A 20,954-nucleotide genomic window follows, 5' to 3' on the forward strand; every position below is an offset into this window, starting at 1 on the left:
TAGGGATGGATGGAGTAACTAATATCATTAGATAGATTGTTGAATCTATTTTCATAATAAATTTATTTGGAGATACAAATGTTTCATATATTTTTTACAAATCTTGTCAAACTTAGGTCACGAAAACCAAAAGCGACCCTTATTAAGGGACAGAGAGAGTGCATTGTGTATATATGCATAGCAAAATTGATGTACCAAAAAAATTAAAATAATTTATAATTTACAACGGGGAGAATAGCAAATAGAATCACTAACCAACCCAATGTACACTCCATTACCGGAAAATGATGGAAGGAGTCATCGGGGCTCGGGGGTAAGGACCTACAATGCATCTAAAGGCCTCATTAAAAGTGCACAATGATTGATGAAAGAGCATCTTCTCATATTTGGCACATTTTGGGGTAAGTCACTAAGACTTAGTACATCTCTTAGGCGTTTCATCAAGCTTAAGCAAAAGCGGACATGCCAACAATTGTTGCATACTTCCTCTGTTCTGTAATATAGTGTATTTTAATATTTTTAAGACAAATTATGAAAGAACATAAAAGACGCATGTAATCTTATTTTATTTCCTAATCAGACGATATCATCAACATGATTAATGTTGATTGGTTGATAAACCAAAAGTATTTAATGTAAAATTGGTTTTTTACTCTAGATTGCGTTATATATGAGGACAAATTTTGAATGCTAGAACGCACTATATTACAGGACGTAGGAAGTAGGCATTTGGTGCTCAACCTGAACAATGAATCCAACACAATCGCTGTTGTCATTACAAAATTTTAAAGTTGCGGAGGTAATCCCAAGTCACCTGGGGTGGGAATGGAGGTTGATGGTGGTGACGTTGTAGCAAGGTTGTACCTGACCACCATTGATACAGGTTCTAGTTCGCCAACTAACCCAACACATGCAAGGTGACATTGTGAGTCGTATCGCCAGACAGCTAGATTTTTCTCATGGTGTCGACTGTCGAGTGTTGCCACTACCCTCTAATCCAAGTTGGGGGCACTCACTAACAACTGAGCTCCCTCGATTCACTAAGGCTCAGTCCCCTAGTTCTGATCCTCGATGTCTACAAGAGCGTAGCCAACATCTCGACTCTCAAGCAGTTCCTCGTCCCCTGTAGCGATGAGCCAATGAGGAGTAGGAGGCGTCATCCTTTAGGGTGATCCCCGACGAGGAAAAGAGCTCACGGTAGTGGTGGAAGCAGGGAGAAGGCTATGGTGACTAGTGAGGAGAGAAAAAATATTGTATTTTTTTAGTGCTTAATGCTAGGTCGCTAAGTTGCTCTAAGAGCGTCTTCATCAGTTCCCTGGTAAGACCTCTCATCTCCATTAAACTGTCATGTTGAGGGAAATGGATCAATTTTCGTGCCCCAGTAGCCTCTTTTTTTTATGGCCACAAAAAAATCCCTCGCTCCCCTCAACTTAAGGAGGAGTTGTATCTCCCCAATAGACTAGGGCCCACAATAACTACCTCCTCTTCTTCCTGCACACTATATCCGTGGCTGTCTCCCTCCATAACTCACCTTCTTCCACATATGGCCATGGCCACATGAACCTCCGCATCATGAGCCACTCGCTACAAGCTGCTTGGGCGTTGTCAGTGAAGTCGTGCTAGTTGAGCTTGTAGCATGTGAAAGCTCTAGTTTGATTTTGGTTAATTGATGAAACCATAAGTGCTAACCTAGTTTATTAAAGTGATTATGAGATAGGTAGCACTACTCTAAGTGATGAAGCAATGGCGAAGATCATGACGATGGTGATGGCATGATGATGATCAAATGCTTGAACTTAGAAAAGAAGAAAGAGAAAAACAAAAGACTTAAGGTAAAGGTATAAATAGTAGGAGCCATTTTATTTCGGTGATCAAGACACTTAGCGAGTGTGATCACATTTAGGTTAGATAGCCGTACTATTAAAAGGGGTGAAACTCGTATCGAAATGCGGTTATCAAAGTACCACTAGATGCTCTAACTCATTATATGTGCATTTAGGATCTAGTGGAGTGCTAACACCCTTGAAAATATTTGTGAAAATATGCTAACATATATGCATAAGGTGATACACTTGGTGGTTGGCACATTTGAGCAAGGGTTAGAAACTTCACCGGCGCTCTATACAGAAAAGACGGTGGTCACTGTAAGTGATCGGACGTTGGTCTCAGTAGGACTAGCGTGTCCGGTCAGTGGAAGTGTGAAGACGCTGGCGTCAGTCTTCGACCAGACGCTGGGTGACTTAGTGACCGGATGCTGATGGGGTGCGTTCGGTCCTACTGACGTGGCAGCGCACAGAGGAGATGTCGTGTGACCCGACACTAGGTGAGTCCGGTCGAGCATGACCGGACGCATCCAGTCGTCATTTCTTGCTTCTAGATGCTTTCTAGAAACGACCGGATGCTGAGGTCTAGCGTTCGGTCACTTCGTAGCAGCGTGTCTAGTCATCACTTAACTGTTGGGATCGAGCGCTCAGTATTTGAAGAGAGGGGACATGTGGCACACATCGCATGACTGGACGACAGGGTTCAACATCCGGTCGATATGATCGGAGTGTCTGATTGCCCCATGTTCAGTGTAGTAAGTAGCCCAACGGCTCTATTTTGTGGGGGCTTCTATTTAAGCCCCATGGCCGGCTCAAGCTCACTCTCTTGGCTATTTACATTGATATAGCAACCTTGTGAGCTTAGCCAAAGCCCTCCCACTCATCTCCATCATTAATCCATCATTATTATGAGATTGGGAGAGAATTAAAGTGCATTGCTTGAGTGATTGCATCTAGAGGCACTTGGTATTTGTGTTTCACTGCGGGATTCACTTATTTCTCTTGGTGGTTGCCGCCGCCTAGATGGCTTGGAGTAGCAAGGATCGTTGAGCGGAGGTTGGTGATTGTCTTCGGCTCCGATCGTGATGATTGTGAGGGGTCTTGTGCCTTCCCCGATAGAGCACCGAAAGGTAACTCTAGTGGATTGCTCATGTCATTGAGTTACCTTACTTGTGGGTAGGCTCTTGCGGTGTCCAATTGTGAGGACGAGGTTCGTGCAACACCTCTTAGCCGCCGAACCACCAAGTGTTGGTCGACACAATGGGGACTAGCGTGCCGGCAAGCACGTGAACCTCGGGAGAAAAATTGGTTGTCTCTTGCCCTTTGGTATTCTCCTGGTGATTGATTTAGTATTCATCCCGTGATTGGTTCACTCCTCTATACGATGGTATAATCACCCTACTCACTTATTTATATTCTTGCAAACTAGTTGTAGCAAGCTCTTTAGTATAATTAGAATTGAGAGCTTGCTTTGTTGTTTTAAGTTCATCTAGTGGAGTTCTTTAGTGTAGCAAGTGTGAGAGCTCTTAGTGAGTAGTGATATAGCAAATTGTGTGTCTAGAGATCATAGCAACTAGAATTGTTGGATAGCTGGCTTGCAACCCTTGTAGTGTTAGAGCAAATTTGTATTTCGCTATTTTGTTATACTAATCAAATTACTCTAGTTGATTTGTAGATTTTTAAATAGGCTATTCACCCCCCGTCTAACCATATTAGGACCTTTCAGCATGGGGCGAGAGGCTGCCTAGGTCTTCTTAGATCTAAACTTGGTCGCCATGCCATGACCAGCTAGAGCTCGGTGGAGGAGGTCAATAGAAGGCATGGCTCGAAGAAAATAAGGGCGCCATAGCCAGAGGCAGAGGGGCGGAGGAAAGGAGGCGCCATCGATGGCTTGGGCTGGCTGGAGGTGGAGGAGGGTAGGGGGCAGGGCATGTCGATGGCCAAAGCGGGGCTTCGTCTTGGTGTGGCGGTAGTCGGGGCTGGTCGCAAGCGCCTGTATGGCCACCGTTGCCACCTCCTACTGGGAGAAAAAGAAGACGTCGTGGACTCGCTGTAGGAAGAAGACGACTTTGAGGGAGAAAAGGAAAGAAAAAAATATATAATCTAACATGTGAGTCCCATATATTGGTGGAGACTTTTGATAATCTATAAAACATCTTCTCCAATAAATCTAAAAAAGCACTATTGGTGGCCATTGATGCCTAGTGAGATAAAGTATATTGATGAGCCGTTGAAGATGCTCTAAGGTAGTGTTTTGTTCGAAGACAAGGTGGGGTGAGAAGTCTAGTTTTTTTTAGCAAAAGATAGTCTAGTTTATGGTTTGTAAGATGACGAGACGAATCTATTTTTTAGAAGGGATGGACCGACCCATTTTGTTTGGTATGACCAAGCCAGAAAAAATGGGATTAACTCTGACAAACAAGGCCCGTTGCCGTTGGTCATTTTTTTGTAAGAGAATAGAACGCTCAATTCATTCGATGTTCAGTGTACATGTACTTATACATCTTGCCAATCATTCCTAGCCGATCAATTCTAACTAACCTGCATGCACGGCTCAGCTGAAGACTAGCGACTAGCAGTTACACAATTGAGTTACAAGAGGAGGAGCAGATCCTACGCTAGCTAACAGAAGTCTAAAGAATCGGTTGCTGACACCCCCCCACAGTTGGAGCATCGGGTGATCGAATGCACAGACTGTCTCTGAACTCATTGAACAATGGTGTTGGAAGGCCTTTGGTCATGATATCGGTAATTTGGTACCGGGTTGGTATTGGCAACACCTTGAACTGACTGAGGGCCACCTTCTCTCGCACAAAATGGATGTTAAGCTCGACATGCTTGGTCCTGCGATGGTGTACAGGGTTTTCTAAAAGATAAACCACAGATACATTATCGCAATAGATCATTGTGGCTTTGTCGACGACAACGTGAAGCTCTCGAAGGAGATTATGGAGCTAGCAGCACTCCACAGCAGGGTTGGCGACCGCCCGATATTCGGCTTCAGCACTCGATCGTGAGACCGTAGTCTGTCGCTTGGACGACCACGAGACGAGTGAGTCACCAAGAAACACACAGTAGCCAGACATCGAACGCCGAGTATCTGGGCATCCTACCTAATCAGTGTCTAAATATGCCTTTAGTGTTATCGATGGAGTAGCCGAGATGGTGATGCCGGTGTTGATGGTGCCACGCAGATATTGCAGGATCCGCTTGACAAGGTTCTAGTGGACGTCACGAGGAGCATGCATGTGAAGGCATGCCTGGTTCATGCCATAGGCAATGTCCGAGCGTGTGAGAGTGAGGTACTGGAGTGCGCCGGTGATACTACGGTAGAACATGCCGTCTATTGCAGCTTCATCGTCCTTAGCAGACAGCTTGGGCTTGACTTCACCAGGCATGGATGCCGGTTTGCAATTCGCCATGCCTGCTCGTTCTAGAATGTCTTCTGTGTACTGGGCTTGGTTAAGGTGGAAATCAGCATGATCACATCGCACCTATATGCCAAGGAAGAAGTACAGCTCACCAAGGTCCTTGATCGTGAACGCTTGCCAAAGCTGCTTGATAACTTGATGTAGAAGTGCATGCGACGAGGCGGTGAGGATGATGTCATCCACGTATGCCAGGAGGTATGCCACATGCACGCCGTGCTGATAGATGAAGAGAGAGCTGTCGGATCATGACGTAGTGAAGCCCATGCAAAGAAGTTGGCCACCAAGTTGAAGGAACCAGGCCCGCGGCGCCTGCTTAAGTCCATATAAGGACTTGATGAGCTGGCAAACATGGTTAGGGTGGTCCTTGTCGACGAAGCCGGTAGGTTGATGGTAGTAGACGTGTTCGGCGAGGTCACCGTGTAGAAAAGCATTCTTGACGTCGAGCTGATGCACTGGTGAAAGGTCCTTATTTGGTTTTGGTAATTGAGTGACAACTTAGGTGGACTAATTGTGTTTATGTGAGATACACAGGTGATTAGTCCACAGGTACATGTGTGTGAGCAACATATACCATGAAGGTGAAAATGGCTTGGAGATGTTGCAAAGCTCACACATGTGATGATGAAGGAGCTTAAATGCACATGAGACATGACATTGAGTCATGTGATCAAGGCGGAGAAGATCAAGACAAGACTTGGCTTGATGGACCGGTTGCAAGCGTGAAGGGCAAGTCGAAGGCTTTGGAGTGATGGACCGCGTGGCGGTGAAGCTTGAGCAAGACTTGGCGCCGATGGACGATGACAACGGTGAAGAGCAAGTAGAGTCAAGATCGATGAACCTATATGATCATGTGATGATATGAAGTGGATCATATCATTGTTGATCGTGTTGGTGCATGTGTTGCATCGACATTGAAGGAGATGGAATGGAATACGCAAGGCAAAGGTATAACCTAGGGCATTTCATTTCACCGGTCATAGGTGTGTAGAGAAGTTTATGACCGGGTTTAGGATAGATGGCCGTACTATTAAGAGGGGCAAACTTGTTTGCATATCGGTCATCTAGTGCCACTCGAGTGATCTAACTTTGCATTGTCGCTAGGATCGAGTGGCGTGGCAAGTTGAGTGGCTAACATCCTTTGGGAAATGATTGTGAAAATGCTAACACACATACACATGGTGGTGTACACTTGGTGGTGTTGGCATATTTACAAAGGAGGTGGTGTTTGCAGGATTGAGATGGGTTTGGGTCCCTCTCTCCCTCCCGCCGAGCTTGCGAGGCGGGATTCGGCGCTTTCGGGAAAATGGAATGCCTATTTTCTATTGCGCCGGATGCAAATTCTTATGGTTAGCACACTTGAGCAAGAGTGAAGAGAATAGAGAAGATGCTGGCGTCGGTCAACTGACCGGACGCTGGATCTGAATGCACCGGACGCTGGAAGGCTGCGTCCGGTCAGGCTGACATATGGTGACGCAGGAGCTGGAGAGTGACCGGACGCTGGCTACGTCCGATCGCGTTCGACCGGACGCGTCCGGTCATGCTCGGGAGCTTACTGGAAACGACCGGACGCTGAGGGTCCAGCGTCCGGTCAGTTGAGTGCTGCTGCGTCTGGTCAGGTCAAGTGACCGTTGGAACCGGGACACGTGGTCGTCTGTGAGCGACCGGACGCTGAGGTCCAGCGTCCGGTCAACACGACCGGAGCGTCCGGTCGGCCCGACCGTTGCCCAGTGAAGAGGTAACGGCTAGTTTAGCCCTTGGGGCTATAAATAGAAGTGGCCTTCGGCCATGGCTGGTGGAGAGCACCTCAAGGGACTTAGTGTCCATGCTTGTGAGTGCTTGGGAGCCCTCCATCACACACATACTTGATAGTGATACATCGTGCGCTGAAGACTCAAGACGGTGGCGCCGCAGTCGTAGATCGTGTCGGCGAGGCGCTTGAGGCGGCCGTAGTACTCGCCGATGCCCATGTCGCCCTGGTACAGGCTGTGGAACTCCTGCTGGGCGTACACCGTGCGCTGAAGACTGTTGTCGAGGAATTGGCCGGTGATCGCACTCCAGACGGAGTAGGCGTTGGCGTTGGGGCGATTGTCATCGTTCCAGATTTCCTTGGACACGGTGTTGTAGAGCCAGGAAACAATGCAAGCATCGATCTGGAGCCATTCGACGTCGTTGATCATGGCAGCGACATCGATGGTGCCGTCAATATGATTGACGAGGCCAAATTTTTGGAGAGTGAGCTCAATGCAGGAACGCCATTGCCGGAAATTGCCTTCGTCGGCAGACAGCACGACGGGGACATGGCTACGGATGTTAAGTAGCACAAGGGTGGAGGCTAAGGGTGGAGCGGGGTCAGCAGGTCCGACGAAAGGGTTGGAGCCGGAGGAGGCAGCAGACCCGGATGGACTCGCCATGGCTCAGAGAGGCGGAAGCAGTGGGTGGGAGGTGGGATCGAGAGATAGCTGATACCATGTAAGAGAATAGAATGCTCAGTTCATCCGATGTTCAGTGTACATGTACTTATACATCTTGCCGATCATTCCTAGCCGATCAATTCTAACTAACCTGCATGCACGGCTTAGCTGAAGACTAGCGACTAGCAGTTACACAGTTGAGTTACAAGAGGAGGAGCAGATCCTACGCTAGCTAACAGAAGTCTGAAGAATCGGTCGCTGACATTTTTTTTATATTTTTTTCTTTCGCATCTCCTTCGAGTTGGCTGGTGATTTGTTACGAGAGAAGCTGATTTGTCTTTCGCTCTGCGAGCGCAAGTCGCGCGTCGTCCGCCCGCGAGCTCCCCGTGCGGCCGCGCCTCCTCCGCTGGTCAGCACGCCGGCGAGCTCCATGCGCTCCACCGTCATGCCGCCCGCGCCGCCCCGTGCGTCCTCCGCCCGCGCGCGCTCCTCTGCGGCTCTGCCCCGTTCCCCGTGCGTCCTCCGCCCGAGCATCATCCGCTGGACCTCTCGCCAGTTGCCATAAGAGAGAAATCCCTGCCAGAATACGGCCACACAGGAAAGCCCACATAGGAAAACGGCCCAGTGTCAGCCTACACTTAGGTCCCTCAATTATCAGCATGTTCATTTAGCCGTGGCTTATCATAAACTATCATAAATTTTCAGTCGGAATACTGTTTTTTTTTCTCCCACAAACCCGCCAACAATACTTCTTCACGAACTAACAACGCAGCAACGATAATATGAAACAGCCAACCGAACAGGCTACGTGACTCCGCCCTCCGCATATCAGTGCGCGTTTAGTTCACGAATTTTGGAAATTTGGCTACTGTAGCACTTTCGTTTTTATTTGGCAATTAGTGTTCAATCATGGACTAATTAGGCTCAAAACGTTCGTCTCGCAATTTTCAACCAAACTGTACAATTAGTTTTTTTTATCTACATTTAATGCTCAATGCACGTATCATAAGATTCGATGTAACGACTACTGTAGCACTTTTTGAGAAACTTTTTTGAACTACACAAGCACTTAGCCTCAGTTCTCAAGTAGTCTCGTCTAGTCGTCTTTACTTTGCAATCCAAAAAAAAGAGCGCTTGAGCACCACCGTCCCGGCGGCGGGGAGCACGATCCGCTCCATCCGCGCGGCCTCAGACGAGCGGGGGCGCACGGACGCTGCTACCGGGTAAGTCACCTCGGTTTTCATGCGGGGTTCAGCGGGTCTGGAGCTCCGTCCGGCGGCCGGGGGCGGTTCTAGGGTTAGGTGTCTAGAAGGCGCCCGGGTACTGGGATTTGGCAAGTTGCGTAGCACGGCCGGTGCTTCGTTCCTGGCTAAGCGCAGCAGAGGTGGTGCCATGAGCGTTAAGGAGCAAGAAGATGGGGTGGGAAGAGGAAAATACCGAAATAGACATCTATTTGATGTCAGATCCTTGAGAAACAACCAACTGATAGGCAAATGATTAATTTGGCCTTGTTAAGAACACCGGATCATTCTATCGGACTATTATTTTTCTTGCGCATGAAGCTGTTTGTACTTGTTTATCTGCCTTTTGCTTATGAGCATGTCATTTTTGCAGATGGATCTCAAGGATAGCCTCTCCAGATTTAAGCAACAGCAGGAGAGATGCCAGTCATCTTTGGCGAGCATAGCTGCTTCGAGCTCAAAGCCAAAGCACAGGGCCCAACCAGCACATGCTCCCAACGTTTTAGCACGACCATCACAACCTATTAAGTTTTCAAATGATACAGAAAGGCTGCAGCACATCAATTCGATTAGGAAATCTCCTGTTGGAGCACAGATAAAACTTGTCATCGAACTGCTTTACAAGGTATTTTATCGCTATGCTACAGATTTCTTCCATTTCTCTTTTCATATTACTGCAAATTCAAGAGATGATTCCTCCCTTCTGGGCTCACAAAGTGTAATTGATCATGCAAATCCTCATTCTAATTCAGTTTTTATTCCACAATTTTTTGTTTATTGAAACCCTGACTCAGTAGATATTACTTCAGGCTTTTATGCTTTTTCTGTTAACTCGTTATTGATATTGTTGTTTGTTAAAGGGTATAAGATGCAGTGGCCCATCCTGTTTTGATCCTATTTCTAGCATTGCTTGTATACCTTCTTTCACATGTTAGATTGTAAATCTTGCTATGTATAGCCTGTAATCTAGAATGTTTATATGCTGCTTATTCTGTATTAAGCCCTTGCAATATATAGTGAAGTTTCCGGAATAGATTAAGTTGGTATGTAGTGACAGGTAAGAAATACTGTGGTGGTTATATTTGCATGCGTGTTGCATATGAATTGTCGAGTGTTATATGACTACACACCTTTACAGACTTGAATGTAATGTTTTGGTTACTTTTGCCCTTACTAGAATTAAGCATTTCAGCCCAATGTTTAAAAGATTAGAATGACCCTGCAATGATTTTTACTATGGTTGACTAATCTTGTACATAGTGGTAGAAGCTACTGACATCCTCACCAGGGACAGCAAAACAAATATCATCCAAACTCTCATTATGTATTTTGATGCTGCATCTAGTTTGTGAATCCCAATTGTTGTATCTTCTGAATTTGCAGACAAGACAAGCTTTTACTGCAGAGCAGATAAATGAAGCAACTTATGTTGATATTCATGGTAATAAATTTGTCTTTGACAGCTTGAGAAACAACCCCAAAGTAAGTTATGATGGGAGGCGTTTCTCTTACAAGGTAAATTAATTTGTGCTTATTTTTGTTCATAATTAATTTGAATTACCCATTTGTTAATACTTTCTACGCGAGTGATCGTCTTTGCTCTCTTTGCTCTCTTTTGAGAACCTTAGCCAATTCTGAATCATTTGATTAGTAGCTACAGAACTGGAAATCACTTGTCATCCCTACATTTTCATGTGGAATGTTTTTACTATCTATCCTAGTCATCTAAATTCTCCAGTTGACACATGCGGGGGTTCTGTTATAGTTATTTGTTTTAAAAGGTGGCCATTCGTCTGCTGCAACTTTGGCATAGTTGGCAGGCTAGGCATAGGCGATGCAGCCATCAGCTTCTTCTCCTTAACTCTCTCCTTCTGTACCTGGCTCCCTTCGTCTTCCCTGCTACTTGCAACTGCGTCCTGCCATAAGTTGAGGCTCTGGGTGTAGCTGCCTAGGACCTAGGTCCTAGTCACCTCCCGTACCGTCTGACTTGCACACTGTAACTTATGAAACGTCTATGACAGCAATCTATAATTGATTAAATATGTTGTATCGGAATTATGTGAGCTATAGTCTAAAGAGTTCTGTAGTTTGTCAGTTGAACTAGTTCTGACTTCTGAGATCTCATGTGTTGATTTGGTGTTCGTATTTGTGCAGTCCAAGCATGACCTGAAGGGAAAAGATCAACTGCTTGTTTTGATTAGGAAGTTCCCAGAAGGTCTTGCTGTTGTGGAAGTCAAGGATGCATATCCAAATGTATTAGAAGATTTGCAGGTGACCCTAACTCTCCTCATCAGATAATTGAGATGTTTCTAAACTCAATATGATGCAGACACTGTTCTTAAAGGTGCCCAACTAGTTAGCAGCAACAATGCTGCTAAAATAATAACTCCACATGCTCTATAATCACAAAGGTACCCAGTGTGGCTGAGTTTAGTCAGTGAGCCCATGTATTGCCTTCCCTAGACACCTGTTGTGCTGTCTGTGCTAATGAGGTGTTTGATGTAGTTTGCCTAATATTTTATTTTGTTGGTGGTCCAATGTATCCAAGCTGAATGTTCTACTATTTATATTTAAACATATTTGCATAATTTTGAGTATTTTCTGTGCTCTAGGCTCTGAAGGCTGCAGGTGAGGTTTGGCTGTTATCAAACATGGACTCCCAGGAGGACATTGTATACCCTAATGATCCAAAAGCGAAGATCAAGGTTGATGATGACCTGAAGCAGCTCTTCCGTGAAATAGAGCTACCACGTGACATGGTCGACATAGAGAAGGAGCTACAGAAAAACGGTTTCAAGCCCATGACCAATACTGCCAAACGACGAGCAGCTGCCCAGATCAATGGCGTGAAACCCAAGGCTAAGCCCAAAAAGAAGCAGCGTGAGATCACAAAACGGACCAAGCTCACGAATGCCCATCTGCCTGAGCTGTTCCAGAATCTCAACACTTAACCGTGTTATAATCGTTGACGACTCAAGAGGATTCATTTTACTCATATGTATTCCAATGTTGTGTGTACATGTAATGCTTCCCCTGTATGTTGTACGGCTTATGGGCTCTACAAATTTGTATGTCAAGATGCTGGATGATATACTTATGCATTCTGACATAATAGAATGCAAAACCTCAAGATTTTCCTTATTTTTAATATTTTATCTCAATTACAACATCTTCTGAGAAGGGTGGGCCTGGTGCAAACGGTCGGAAGGTTCCCGGTTCGAGTCGCGGTCTCCTCGCATTGCATAGGCAACTAGGCAAGGGTAAGGCTTGCCACTAACACCCTTCCTCAGACCCCGTACAGAGCGGGAGCTCACTGCACTGGGTACGTCTTTTTTTTTATTACAACATCTTCTGAGTTTGCGGCGGTATGTTTTGGTTGATTTTGGATCAATCAGGTTGGTGTGAGGGCAAGCTGAACATATTTTGATGGAGTGCTTAGCTTTGAATGCTACAAGAATCTTCATAATTATGAGTACTGAGAAATCTGCAGGTTTAGATGTGTTTTTTTCCCTTCCTGACGTACTGCTCACTTCATATGGAGGTGGATTACACAAGGAGGCGAAGACTAACGTACGCATACTTAAACGTCATAATTACAGTTTTGTTTCACATGTACTTAAATCTAACTGGTTCACCAAAATGATGCCTCCAGGCTCCAGCCTCTGGGAAGGACGAGACGATACCCCGTTGTGGTCGCCGTCGCCTGTATTAGATTTATAAAAAAATATTAACAATATTTATATTTCTAAGTAAATTTATTATAAAAATAAATTCAATGATTATCTAATGATACTAATTATGTACTAAAAATATTAATATTTTCTTGTATATTTTTAGTCAAAGTTTAAGTATGTTTAACTCTTTGATGAGAAGTGAGAACGACGATTAAAAATGGATGAAGAGAGTATACATCTCACACTTCAAGTCAATCCAATCTTAAAATTTCACTAGATTTAGAGCAACTCTAGCAAAACCTTGGGCTCCCAAACTCAGATTTTAGAGCCAAAGAAATCTAGTTCCAGCGCTCGCATCCTGGGATTGGCTCCGTTTTTAGTTTTTCAAAAAAAAAAAAAAAATGGCTCCGTTTTTTCCCTCCCCAGCTAAACTTTCCCGCGCGCCCCGCCCGCGCTCAGCAAAATTCCTCGCGCGCCGCCGCCTAGTCCCGTGCGCGCCCAGAGTTTTCCCGCGCCCTTCCTCCCGCGTGCCTCCGCCGCCCTCCCCGCGCGTCGTCCGTCTCCGTGTGCTCCAGGTCCTCAGCTCCCCCGCGCGCTCCAGGTTCGATCCCCCACGTGAGGTCCTCATCTGCAGGTACCAGCTGCTCCGATCTCTTCTCTGCAAATTCATGTGTAAATGTTGTGCGTGTATCTCTTTGCCTGGTGCTGATTCGTGCTCCCAGGCCTCATCCCTGTTGCGCAGAAGTACAGGCTTGGAAAGCAGAGCAAGAGAGATACAGGGATCCCTGTTGCGCAGAAGTTCATGTCCGATCCTCCACGTGCGGTCCTCATCTTCAGCTATCAGCTTCTTCCTGTAGTTTGTCTTTTTTGCTGGTTTTGATGGAGATCATAGTAGATGTATATGGAACCCTTGATGCCAAAATGAAATCCAATAAAATATTCGGTGCTATCATTTGGGAATGCAATATTGGTTGAAATTTATTTTTTTATTTATAAGATATTATTGCATTTGCATTGCTGACATATTTGTAGCAACATGGAATGAAATATATGTACTTGAGATATTAGAACTCAGTGAGATTGGATCTGAATAGTTCATTTATGTGCTGTTTTTTTTTTCTTGATTGTGGTTTCCACAGCTTGAGATATGTCGAAAGGAAGTCAGGGGTCAAGGATGATGTCCGAGAACATTGAGATTGGTGATATTGACATTTCGTCAATTTGTGCTTAACCAATTGATAGTGAACCTAGTGCATCCAAAATGAAGGCAAGCCGTGCTGCCAACTACTCTCCGCAAGAGGAAATCCGGCTATGTGAGTCATGGGGGAATATTAGCACGGATCCTATCACTGGAAATGAGCAACCTGGTAAATCTTATTGGAAGCGAATTCATGATAACTACCATGCCAACAAGAAATTTGAATCTACTAGGACTGTCAACTCTCTTGAGCGTCGGTGGGGCATAATTTTCAAGGAGGTGCAGAAGTTTCAGGGTTATTTTGAGGAAGTTGAGCGTCGCCATCCTAGTGGTGTGTCTTTCCAGGAACATGTAAGAATCCTTTCGTATTGAAGGTTAGGCATGGATCAATTCATTAATATACCAAACATGCTGACTCACACATGTCTTTGCTTTCAGGTGCTAGAAGCACAAACTATATATGCAGACAAGGAGCCAAACAAGAAGGGTTTCACTTTCAATCATTGTTGGTTGAAGGTTAGGAATTGCGCCAAGTTCACAGCTGTTCCTTCCTCCAAAAGGTCTAGAACAAGCAACTCAAACCCAATTGATGTTCTTGATCAAGAAGATAATGATAGTGGCAAGAACCAAACTCCTGACTCATCCTTGTGTAGTGCGAAAAGGCCTATGGGGAGGAAGCAAGCAAAGGGGAAGGTGAAAAAGGGAGGGGAAGAATATAAGTATGCAGGGATGCTTGAGAGATTTCTTATTGAAAAGGAAAAAATTAGAGAAGCTAGATGGCAGGAGAAGAAGATGCAAGAGCGCAAGGCATCGATTGAGGAGCGCAAGGTTGCTATTAAGGAAAGGAAGTTGATGTGGGAGCAAGAACAGAAGATTATTTTTTCTGACGTCAACACATTGGACTCCAATGTAAAGGCATATGTGTTAGCAATGAGGGTTATATATGTGTTCCTTTTTAAAATATTATGCTGTTCATGGATCTTATTATATCCTTTACTGCAGATGGTGTTTACCGATGATGATGATGATTTTTTTGAGCAATGGTGGGAGGAAGAGGAATCAGATGATGATGATGATGATTTGGTTGTGGCTATGCTCATTCTTGCTGATGCTGAAGAAAGGGAACGCAAGAAGGCTCGGCGTGGTTCGATGCCTAGTCGTCAAGTGGCAGTGTGGCACCGTGAGGCATGCATGGTGGGAACCTGCGCATCGTAGACTTTATTTGACATATTATGATGGACTATAGCAATTTATTTGATGTTATGTCATGAACTTTGTGCTTTCAATTTAAATTTAGAACAAGTTTAAATATTTGTATTTGAATTTGTAGATTTAATATTGTTACTCAAAATCATAAATATTTTTTTTTTGTCTATTGTGCTTTTATCCAATACATATGCATAGATAGTGAAGAAAATAGTAGAAATTGAGAAATAGGAGCCTAGTTTTGAGAGCTGTTGTTGGAGTGCAATCAAGACAACATGGCTCAAAAGTAGGGACCATGATTTGAGGTCTTTTGCTGGAGTTATTCTTATTATTAACATTTGTAAATATGTTTACTATAAAAAATATATGGCATGATTAATCTCAGGATATTTATTTGGTACAATAAAAATAGTATTTTTTATATATTTAGTCAAACTTAAGATTAATTGACTTTTCAAAGTATGCACTTATTTTTGAACGGAGGGAGCATGGTCTCTGAAGTCCAAAAGAGGGAACAACGGCTATGAAGGTTGCAGCGTCGTCATCGAGTCTGATGGCTGCCTTTGCCTTGCACCACTATGCATGTGACCCGCCAGCCTGCTCGGATGCCTCCTTTACAGTAAAAACAATGTATCTAGAAAAATCAAAACGTCTTATAATTTAAAACAGAGAAGTATGTAGTTACGTAGCACATATGGTGCCTTTTGTGGTTGTTAAACTGTTTGTAAGACTTTTTTCACAACCACAAACAACTCAACCAAACATAGCTTTTGGCAAACTTAAAGCTTCCATGTGTCATCATTTGTTGTGCTTCGGCACAACAGCTATTGTACATGCAGTGTTGGTGTTCGATGGAAGTTGGATATTTAGAGGTCGACATTATGAAACAAGCAAAGATGATTAGTCGAGCTGCAATTTGTTTTTTCCTCTCTTGCTTGTTTTTTTTTGTTTAAGTTTCCCTTGTATACATCGGTGATATGGAGTGTTCCTATCTAGGATACGTCATACGTGCTTCGACTTGTGTGAGTGGTGTTTCAACTTTTTTAGTCTCGTAGTCGTAGTTGGCGAGTGCGTTGTTTGATTGCCCAGAAGTGGCGTAGGCGCGAGTGACGGGCCAACATGTCAAGGTCGTCGCACTGACACACCACCTGGAGAATCCAACATCGAATAATGATGGGCTAGCTAAGGTTGGATAAGATTTTATTTTTTTCGTTAGCAGCACAAGCCACCAGTACAATGACTTCGCACAACCGCAATTCGTGGCTTGCGATTTCTGGTGATCTCTCCCCACGATTGGCCGCAAGTTCCAAACCATACTTCCCTATCCTTTCGTCAAGAACAACTCGTGAAGCTTCTGGCACAAAGTTCTCTCCCATCTCAAGTGATTGTGTATTTGTGTGTCATCCAAGAACCAACGTCTGTATTTGTGTGTCATCCAAGAACCAACGTCTCACAAAGACTTAGCCCCGGTTCGGTTAGCTGGAAAAACAGCCGATGGTGATGCTGATTTGTTGTGAGAGAAAAACACTATTATTTTATTGAAACGGTACGGTTGATAAGTTCGAGCGAACAGGGACTTAGACTTAAGTGCATCCTCTGGACTTCTTGTATGCATGGGCATATTCGGCTGGTATTAAAGCTGACTGATAAGTCGACTGAAGCTGTTTTGTTGTGAGAAAAAATTACTGTAGATTCTAGCTGATAAGCCGAGTAACAGACCCTACTATCATGCTGTACACCTTGACCTTGACCATGGTGCATGGCTAACAGGAGTAAAGAGTAATAGTAGTATAGCCAGTGATGGATTGTCACCTAGAGCCATTACTCATACAATGATACGATGAATTGTCATTCCTTGCGCTCGTCTTATTTTCTCTCCTCTCAGCGTAGTCACAATCGTCATGCATAAGTTTCTATAAACCCTTTATTATACATCTAAAATAAAAAATGCATCATCAAACGTCATTATTTTTCAGAAAGGATCAAGCCGAGCGTCAAAGATCAGTCCAACACTCCACCACCATCAACAACAGAGTCAAACTGGACACATCTTGTCAGTTATCACCGGACATAAAGACGTACATGATTTGGCTAAGGGTGTGTTTAGTTCGTGAAATAAAAATTTTTGGATGTCACATCGGATGTTTTGGGATGTCGGAAGGGGTTTTCGGATACTAATAAAAAAACTAATTACATAGCTCGCCTGGAAAATGCGAGATGAATTTATTAAGCACAATTAATTCATCATTAGAGCATGTTAGTTACTGTAGCACTTATGGCTAATATGGGCTAATTAGTCTTAAAACATTCGTCTCGCGATTTTCAATCAAACTGTGCAATTAATTTTTTTTTTGTCTATATTTAATACTCCATGTATGTGCCGCAAGATTCGATGTGACAGTTTAGGGTGAAAATTTGTGTGAACTAAACCGGGACTAAATACGCCTCAGTTTTTCTTGTACTATTCAGTTCGGCATCAGCAGTAACTCCACAGGAAACACTATGACAACACCGGATTGTGAGGTCCGACTTTCTTTGAGGTTAACCTGAGCTTTTTTTCGTAGCTTTATTACATGGCTAGAGAAGGAGGAAAACAACAGCGGTACCGCACCGTGCATTCATACAAAAATTGTCTGTATATACCCGCCTGACCTGTAAGCTAAGAATTTCATCGCTTCGGGTAAGTTACCTTGATATCTCCTTAGAAACAAAATCAAATGTGCAGAGGCTCTAAATGCTGCTGCATCTAACATCAGAACAGTGTTAAAAAGTTTTTAAAAAACCCGGTAAAATGAATGCGGATGAGAAACAAAATTCAAGCCTTTCCATGTCAGTCATCAATGTCCTGGACCCATTGCAAACCTGCAGAAGACAGCATTTGAATTGAGCTTATGCGTGCCAAAATAAAAATGAGGAATGGAGGTTGAGCATTAGAAGTTAGCACATATTGTAGATACAGGGCAGCATCATACAAGTAAACCTCCCAGCTCCCAAGTAGCTACAATAATCAACAAAATCAATTTTCTTAAGAAGGCTACAAATCGTCCCTGTTGGGTTCTGACCACAACTAATACTCTTGAGATTATGAGAGGATCGCTGGGACATCAGAAACAAACCTGTTAGTACTGACTCCACTGCTGAATTTGGAATCAGCAGTCCAACGATTCGCTGACTGTCATTTGTTGTGACTAAACGGACAACACGTATTATCCTGTGAATCTGGCGTACCTGTTCAGTTACAGAAGGCAAAGGGCTATTAAGGGCATGTTTGGTTTCCACGGTTGCTCCTAAAATTTTTGTCACATCGAATGTTTAGATATATGCATAGAGTTTTAAATATAGACTAATTACGAAACTAATTACACAACTTGCGACTAATTTACAAGACGAATCTTTTAAGCCTAATTAGTCCATGATTTGACAATATGATGCTACAGTACATATGATCATGATAAATTAATTAGGTTTAAAAAATCATCTCGCAAATTAGCCTCTATCTATGTAATTGGTTTTGTAATTAATCTATATTTAATACTTTTTATTAGTATCTAAATATTCGACATGAATTTTAGAAGCAACTAAAGAACCAAAGACCCTAAGCAACATTCAGAAAGAGGGGTAGGTGAGTAGGTCAATCATTCAATCTGTAACTTTGTAATATTGTGATATGTAGGTCTCCTAGAATTACCCTATGTTTGGTTTAAAAAAAGAATACCCTATGCTAATTATCTCATGCAGTATTATTGAGGGGAAAGGCTAACTGAACGCACCATATTAAAAAAATCCTCGATTATCAAATCATGAACGCATAATAGGCTCGAAGCATAGTTCAGACAGATACACAGTAATACACCAACATGTTATTATATTGTTACACATGTTAAGCACCATGCTTCAAATGTTTCAAACTTACAACTTTACAAGGCAACGGCCCAGCTGATAAATAGAGGAACTCAATAACATCGTCGAATAGGATTACGAAGTCAATGCTCCTCTTTAGCTCCTCTTGCGGTCCCTGTTCTTCTCCCCAGATCGCTTTGCTCCCCGATGGTCATGTCGCTCATCCTCATCGGACCCACTGCTTTCTGACCGGCGGTGCCTCCTCTGCCTGCTGGATTGATTCTTGTCATCTGCAAAATCACTGCCACCATTGTCACAGTCAGATGCATCCCTCCGGTGATGGCTCCGCTTGCGGTGACGCCGATGCCTCCTTTCTTCACCTCCAGACACATCCTTCTCATCCAATGAGTCCTCGCTCCTGCGGGGGCTCCTCCTCCTCTTCCTGTCCTTCCTGCTCTTCCTGTGCCTCTGCCTATCAGAGCCACTATTGTCGCTGCTATCCTCATCTGATCTTCCATGCTTCTTCGATCTGTTGGACCTCTTCTTCCTGTCCCTGCCTCTTCTGCCTTCCTCCTCTTCATCCTCACTATCATCACTCCTACTCCTTGTGTGCTTTGATTTTCTCTTGCTGCTGCTGCTCCTATAGCGGTGGCTTGACGACTTCTCTTCCTGCCTGGGCCCCCCATTCCTGGCGCGCTCGCGCTGAGCAATTATCTTCTCCAGCTCAGGGTCGATGTCTGAATCAGAGGAATCACTGTCCTCGTCCTCCTCTTCCACATCATCAGAAGCCTCATCTGCGTCCCCACCGGCAGCAGCCTTCTTTTTTATCTCGTCGAACTTGGCCTGTGCGGCGGCCTGGGCGTCGGCGTCGTCCAGGTCCAGGTCCTTGACGGAGAGGAAATTGCAGCACTGGAAGGTGAGGTGGCCAACGCGGCCGCACTTCTTACAGGCGCCGCGTGTCTCATCGGAGTTGGAGCCGGTGATGCGGGCGAGCGCGAGGAGGCCCTGGAAGCTGGTGTAGGCGTTGCCATCGCCCGAGCCGGATCCGGAAGCTGCTGCGGCGCTGGCGGCTGCGTTGGCGTCGTTGGCGGAGACGGAGGAGGAGGGGCGGCCCGGCTGTTGCTTGTTGTTCTCGGGCGCGTAGGGGTCGTATCCGATGGCGCTCTGCCAGATGCCGTGCGTCTGCAACGCCGCGCTGCTGTGCACGCGGTTGTTCGCGGGCATGCGAACGCGCCCCGCCGTCGCCGGCATCTTGGATCGCCGCCGGTTACGCTCGGAGGAGGGGGAGGGAAAGGGAGGATACGGATTGGGATCTTGGATTGATTTCGGCTCGATTGGGGAACGCGTCGAACGGGGAAAAGGGGGAGGAGCTTGTTTGCCTCCCGCCACATCCGCACAACACCACAGCTGTGGCCGCGCCGTGAGTGTGGCGCACGAATCGTCCGGTAGACAGTTGGCGCAGCTGCGGCAGCCGCCAAACCTTAGCGATGTGCCGTGAGTGTTTGGCACTTGCGGCGTGCTGCACTTACGGCGCGGTGACCTGCGGCGCGCGTTGGACGCGATCCAAACGAAAACATATTGCAGCATGTATATGCTCAGCATGTTCTATCTTCACCGTTGAATACTGCTTTGAAATTCGTGCGGTTCACTCTTCTCAATTTTTCACACTACTTTCTCTAATGCTTCACACTACCCGTCATTTTGGTTGAGGGGATCAACTGGGATGAAGTGGGATGATCCTGGGATGAGGGTTGTTTGGATGAAAGGCAACCAGGGGCGAGTCCATCCCTCCGAGAAATATGCCGGCAGATTCGGGACGCCCTCCGTCCCCAGAAATTTCACGGACAGGGACGGCCCTAGGTGGGACGAGCCGCGAGCGTGCGCTGTCGGGAAGAAGAGCGACGCGGAGAAGAGAAAAGAGAAGGCCGTGGTCGGGCGCGGTGGAGGCCGACAGGGTGGAGGTCCATGGGCGACTGAGGTCCGACGAGCTTCGGAGGTGGAGATCCGGCGAGACAGAGATCCACAGGCACCGCACGTGGCCATGGGAGCAGAGCTCCGCCCCTGGCGCCGTCGTGGTCGGCCCCGGCGAGCTCCGCCCCTGGCGCCGGCGTGCCCGGCCTCGGCGAGCTC

The 20,954-nt window shown here is 45.4% G+C and overlaps 2 protein-coding genes and 1 pseudogene across 2 annotated transcripts; 2 read left to right on the top strand and 1 right to left on the bottom strand.

Moving 5' to 3' along the window:
• The first annotated feature begins 8,749 nt into the window (after window positions 1–8,749).
• Window positions 8,750–12,054, top strand: LOC136497695 (uncharacterized). Its single transcript, XM_066493544.1, has 5 exons — window positions 8,750–8,888; window positions 9,280–9,531; window positions 10,290–10,421; window positions 11,061–11,177; window positions 11,519–12,054. Exons 2-5 carry the CDS (start codon window positions 9,280–9,282, stop codon window positions 11,855–11,857), a joined length of 840 nt encoding a protein of 279 aa, XP_066349641.1. The 5' UTR covers window positions 8,750–8,888; the 3' UTR covers window positions 11,858–12,054.
• Window positions 12,055–13,017: 963 nt separating this feature from the next.
• Window positions 13,018–15,057, top strand: LOC136497696 (uncharacterized; annotated as a pseudogene).
• A 3,716-nt stretch (window positions 15,058–18,773) lies between these two features.
• LOC136497159 (CAX-interacting protein 4-like) lies at window positions 18,774–20,077 on the bottom strand. Its single transcript, XM_066492952.1, has one exon. The coding sequence runs from the start codon at window positions 20,073–20,075 to the stop codon at window positions 18,981–18,983; it is 1,095 nt and encodes a 364-aa protein (XP_066349049.1). The 5' UTR covers window positions 20,076–20,077; the 3' UTR covers window positions 18,774–18,980.
• Between the last annotated feature and the right edge of the window lie 877 nt (window positions 20,078–20,954).

This window comes from Miscanthus floridulus, chromosome 12 (assembly GCF_019320115.1).
Source record: "Miscanthus floridulus cultivar M001 chromosome 12, ASM1932011v1, whole genome shotgun sequence".
Lineage (NCBI taxonomy): Eukaryota > Viridiplantae > Streptophyta > Magnoliopsida > Poales > Poaceae > Miscanthus > Miscanthus floridulus.

Coding starts and splice junctions, on each gene's coding strand:
- LOC136497695 (XM_066493544.1), top strand. CDS start 9,280: ATGGATCTCAAGGATAGCCTCTCCAGATTTAAGCAACAGCAGGAGAGA. Junction 9,532..10,289: donor TCATCGAACTGCTTTACAAG/GTATTTTATCGC, acceptor CTGAATTTGCAG/ACAAGACAAGCTTTTACTGC. Junction 11,178..11,518: donor ATGTATTAGAAGATTTGCAG/GTGACCCTAACT, acceptor TCTGTGCTCTAG/GCTCTGAAGGCTGCAGGTGA.
- LOC136497159 (XM_066492952.1), bottom strand. CDS start 20,075: ATGCCGGCGACGGCGGGGCGCGTTCGCATGCCCGCGAACAACCGCGTG.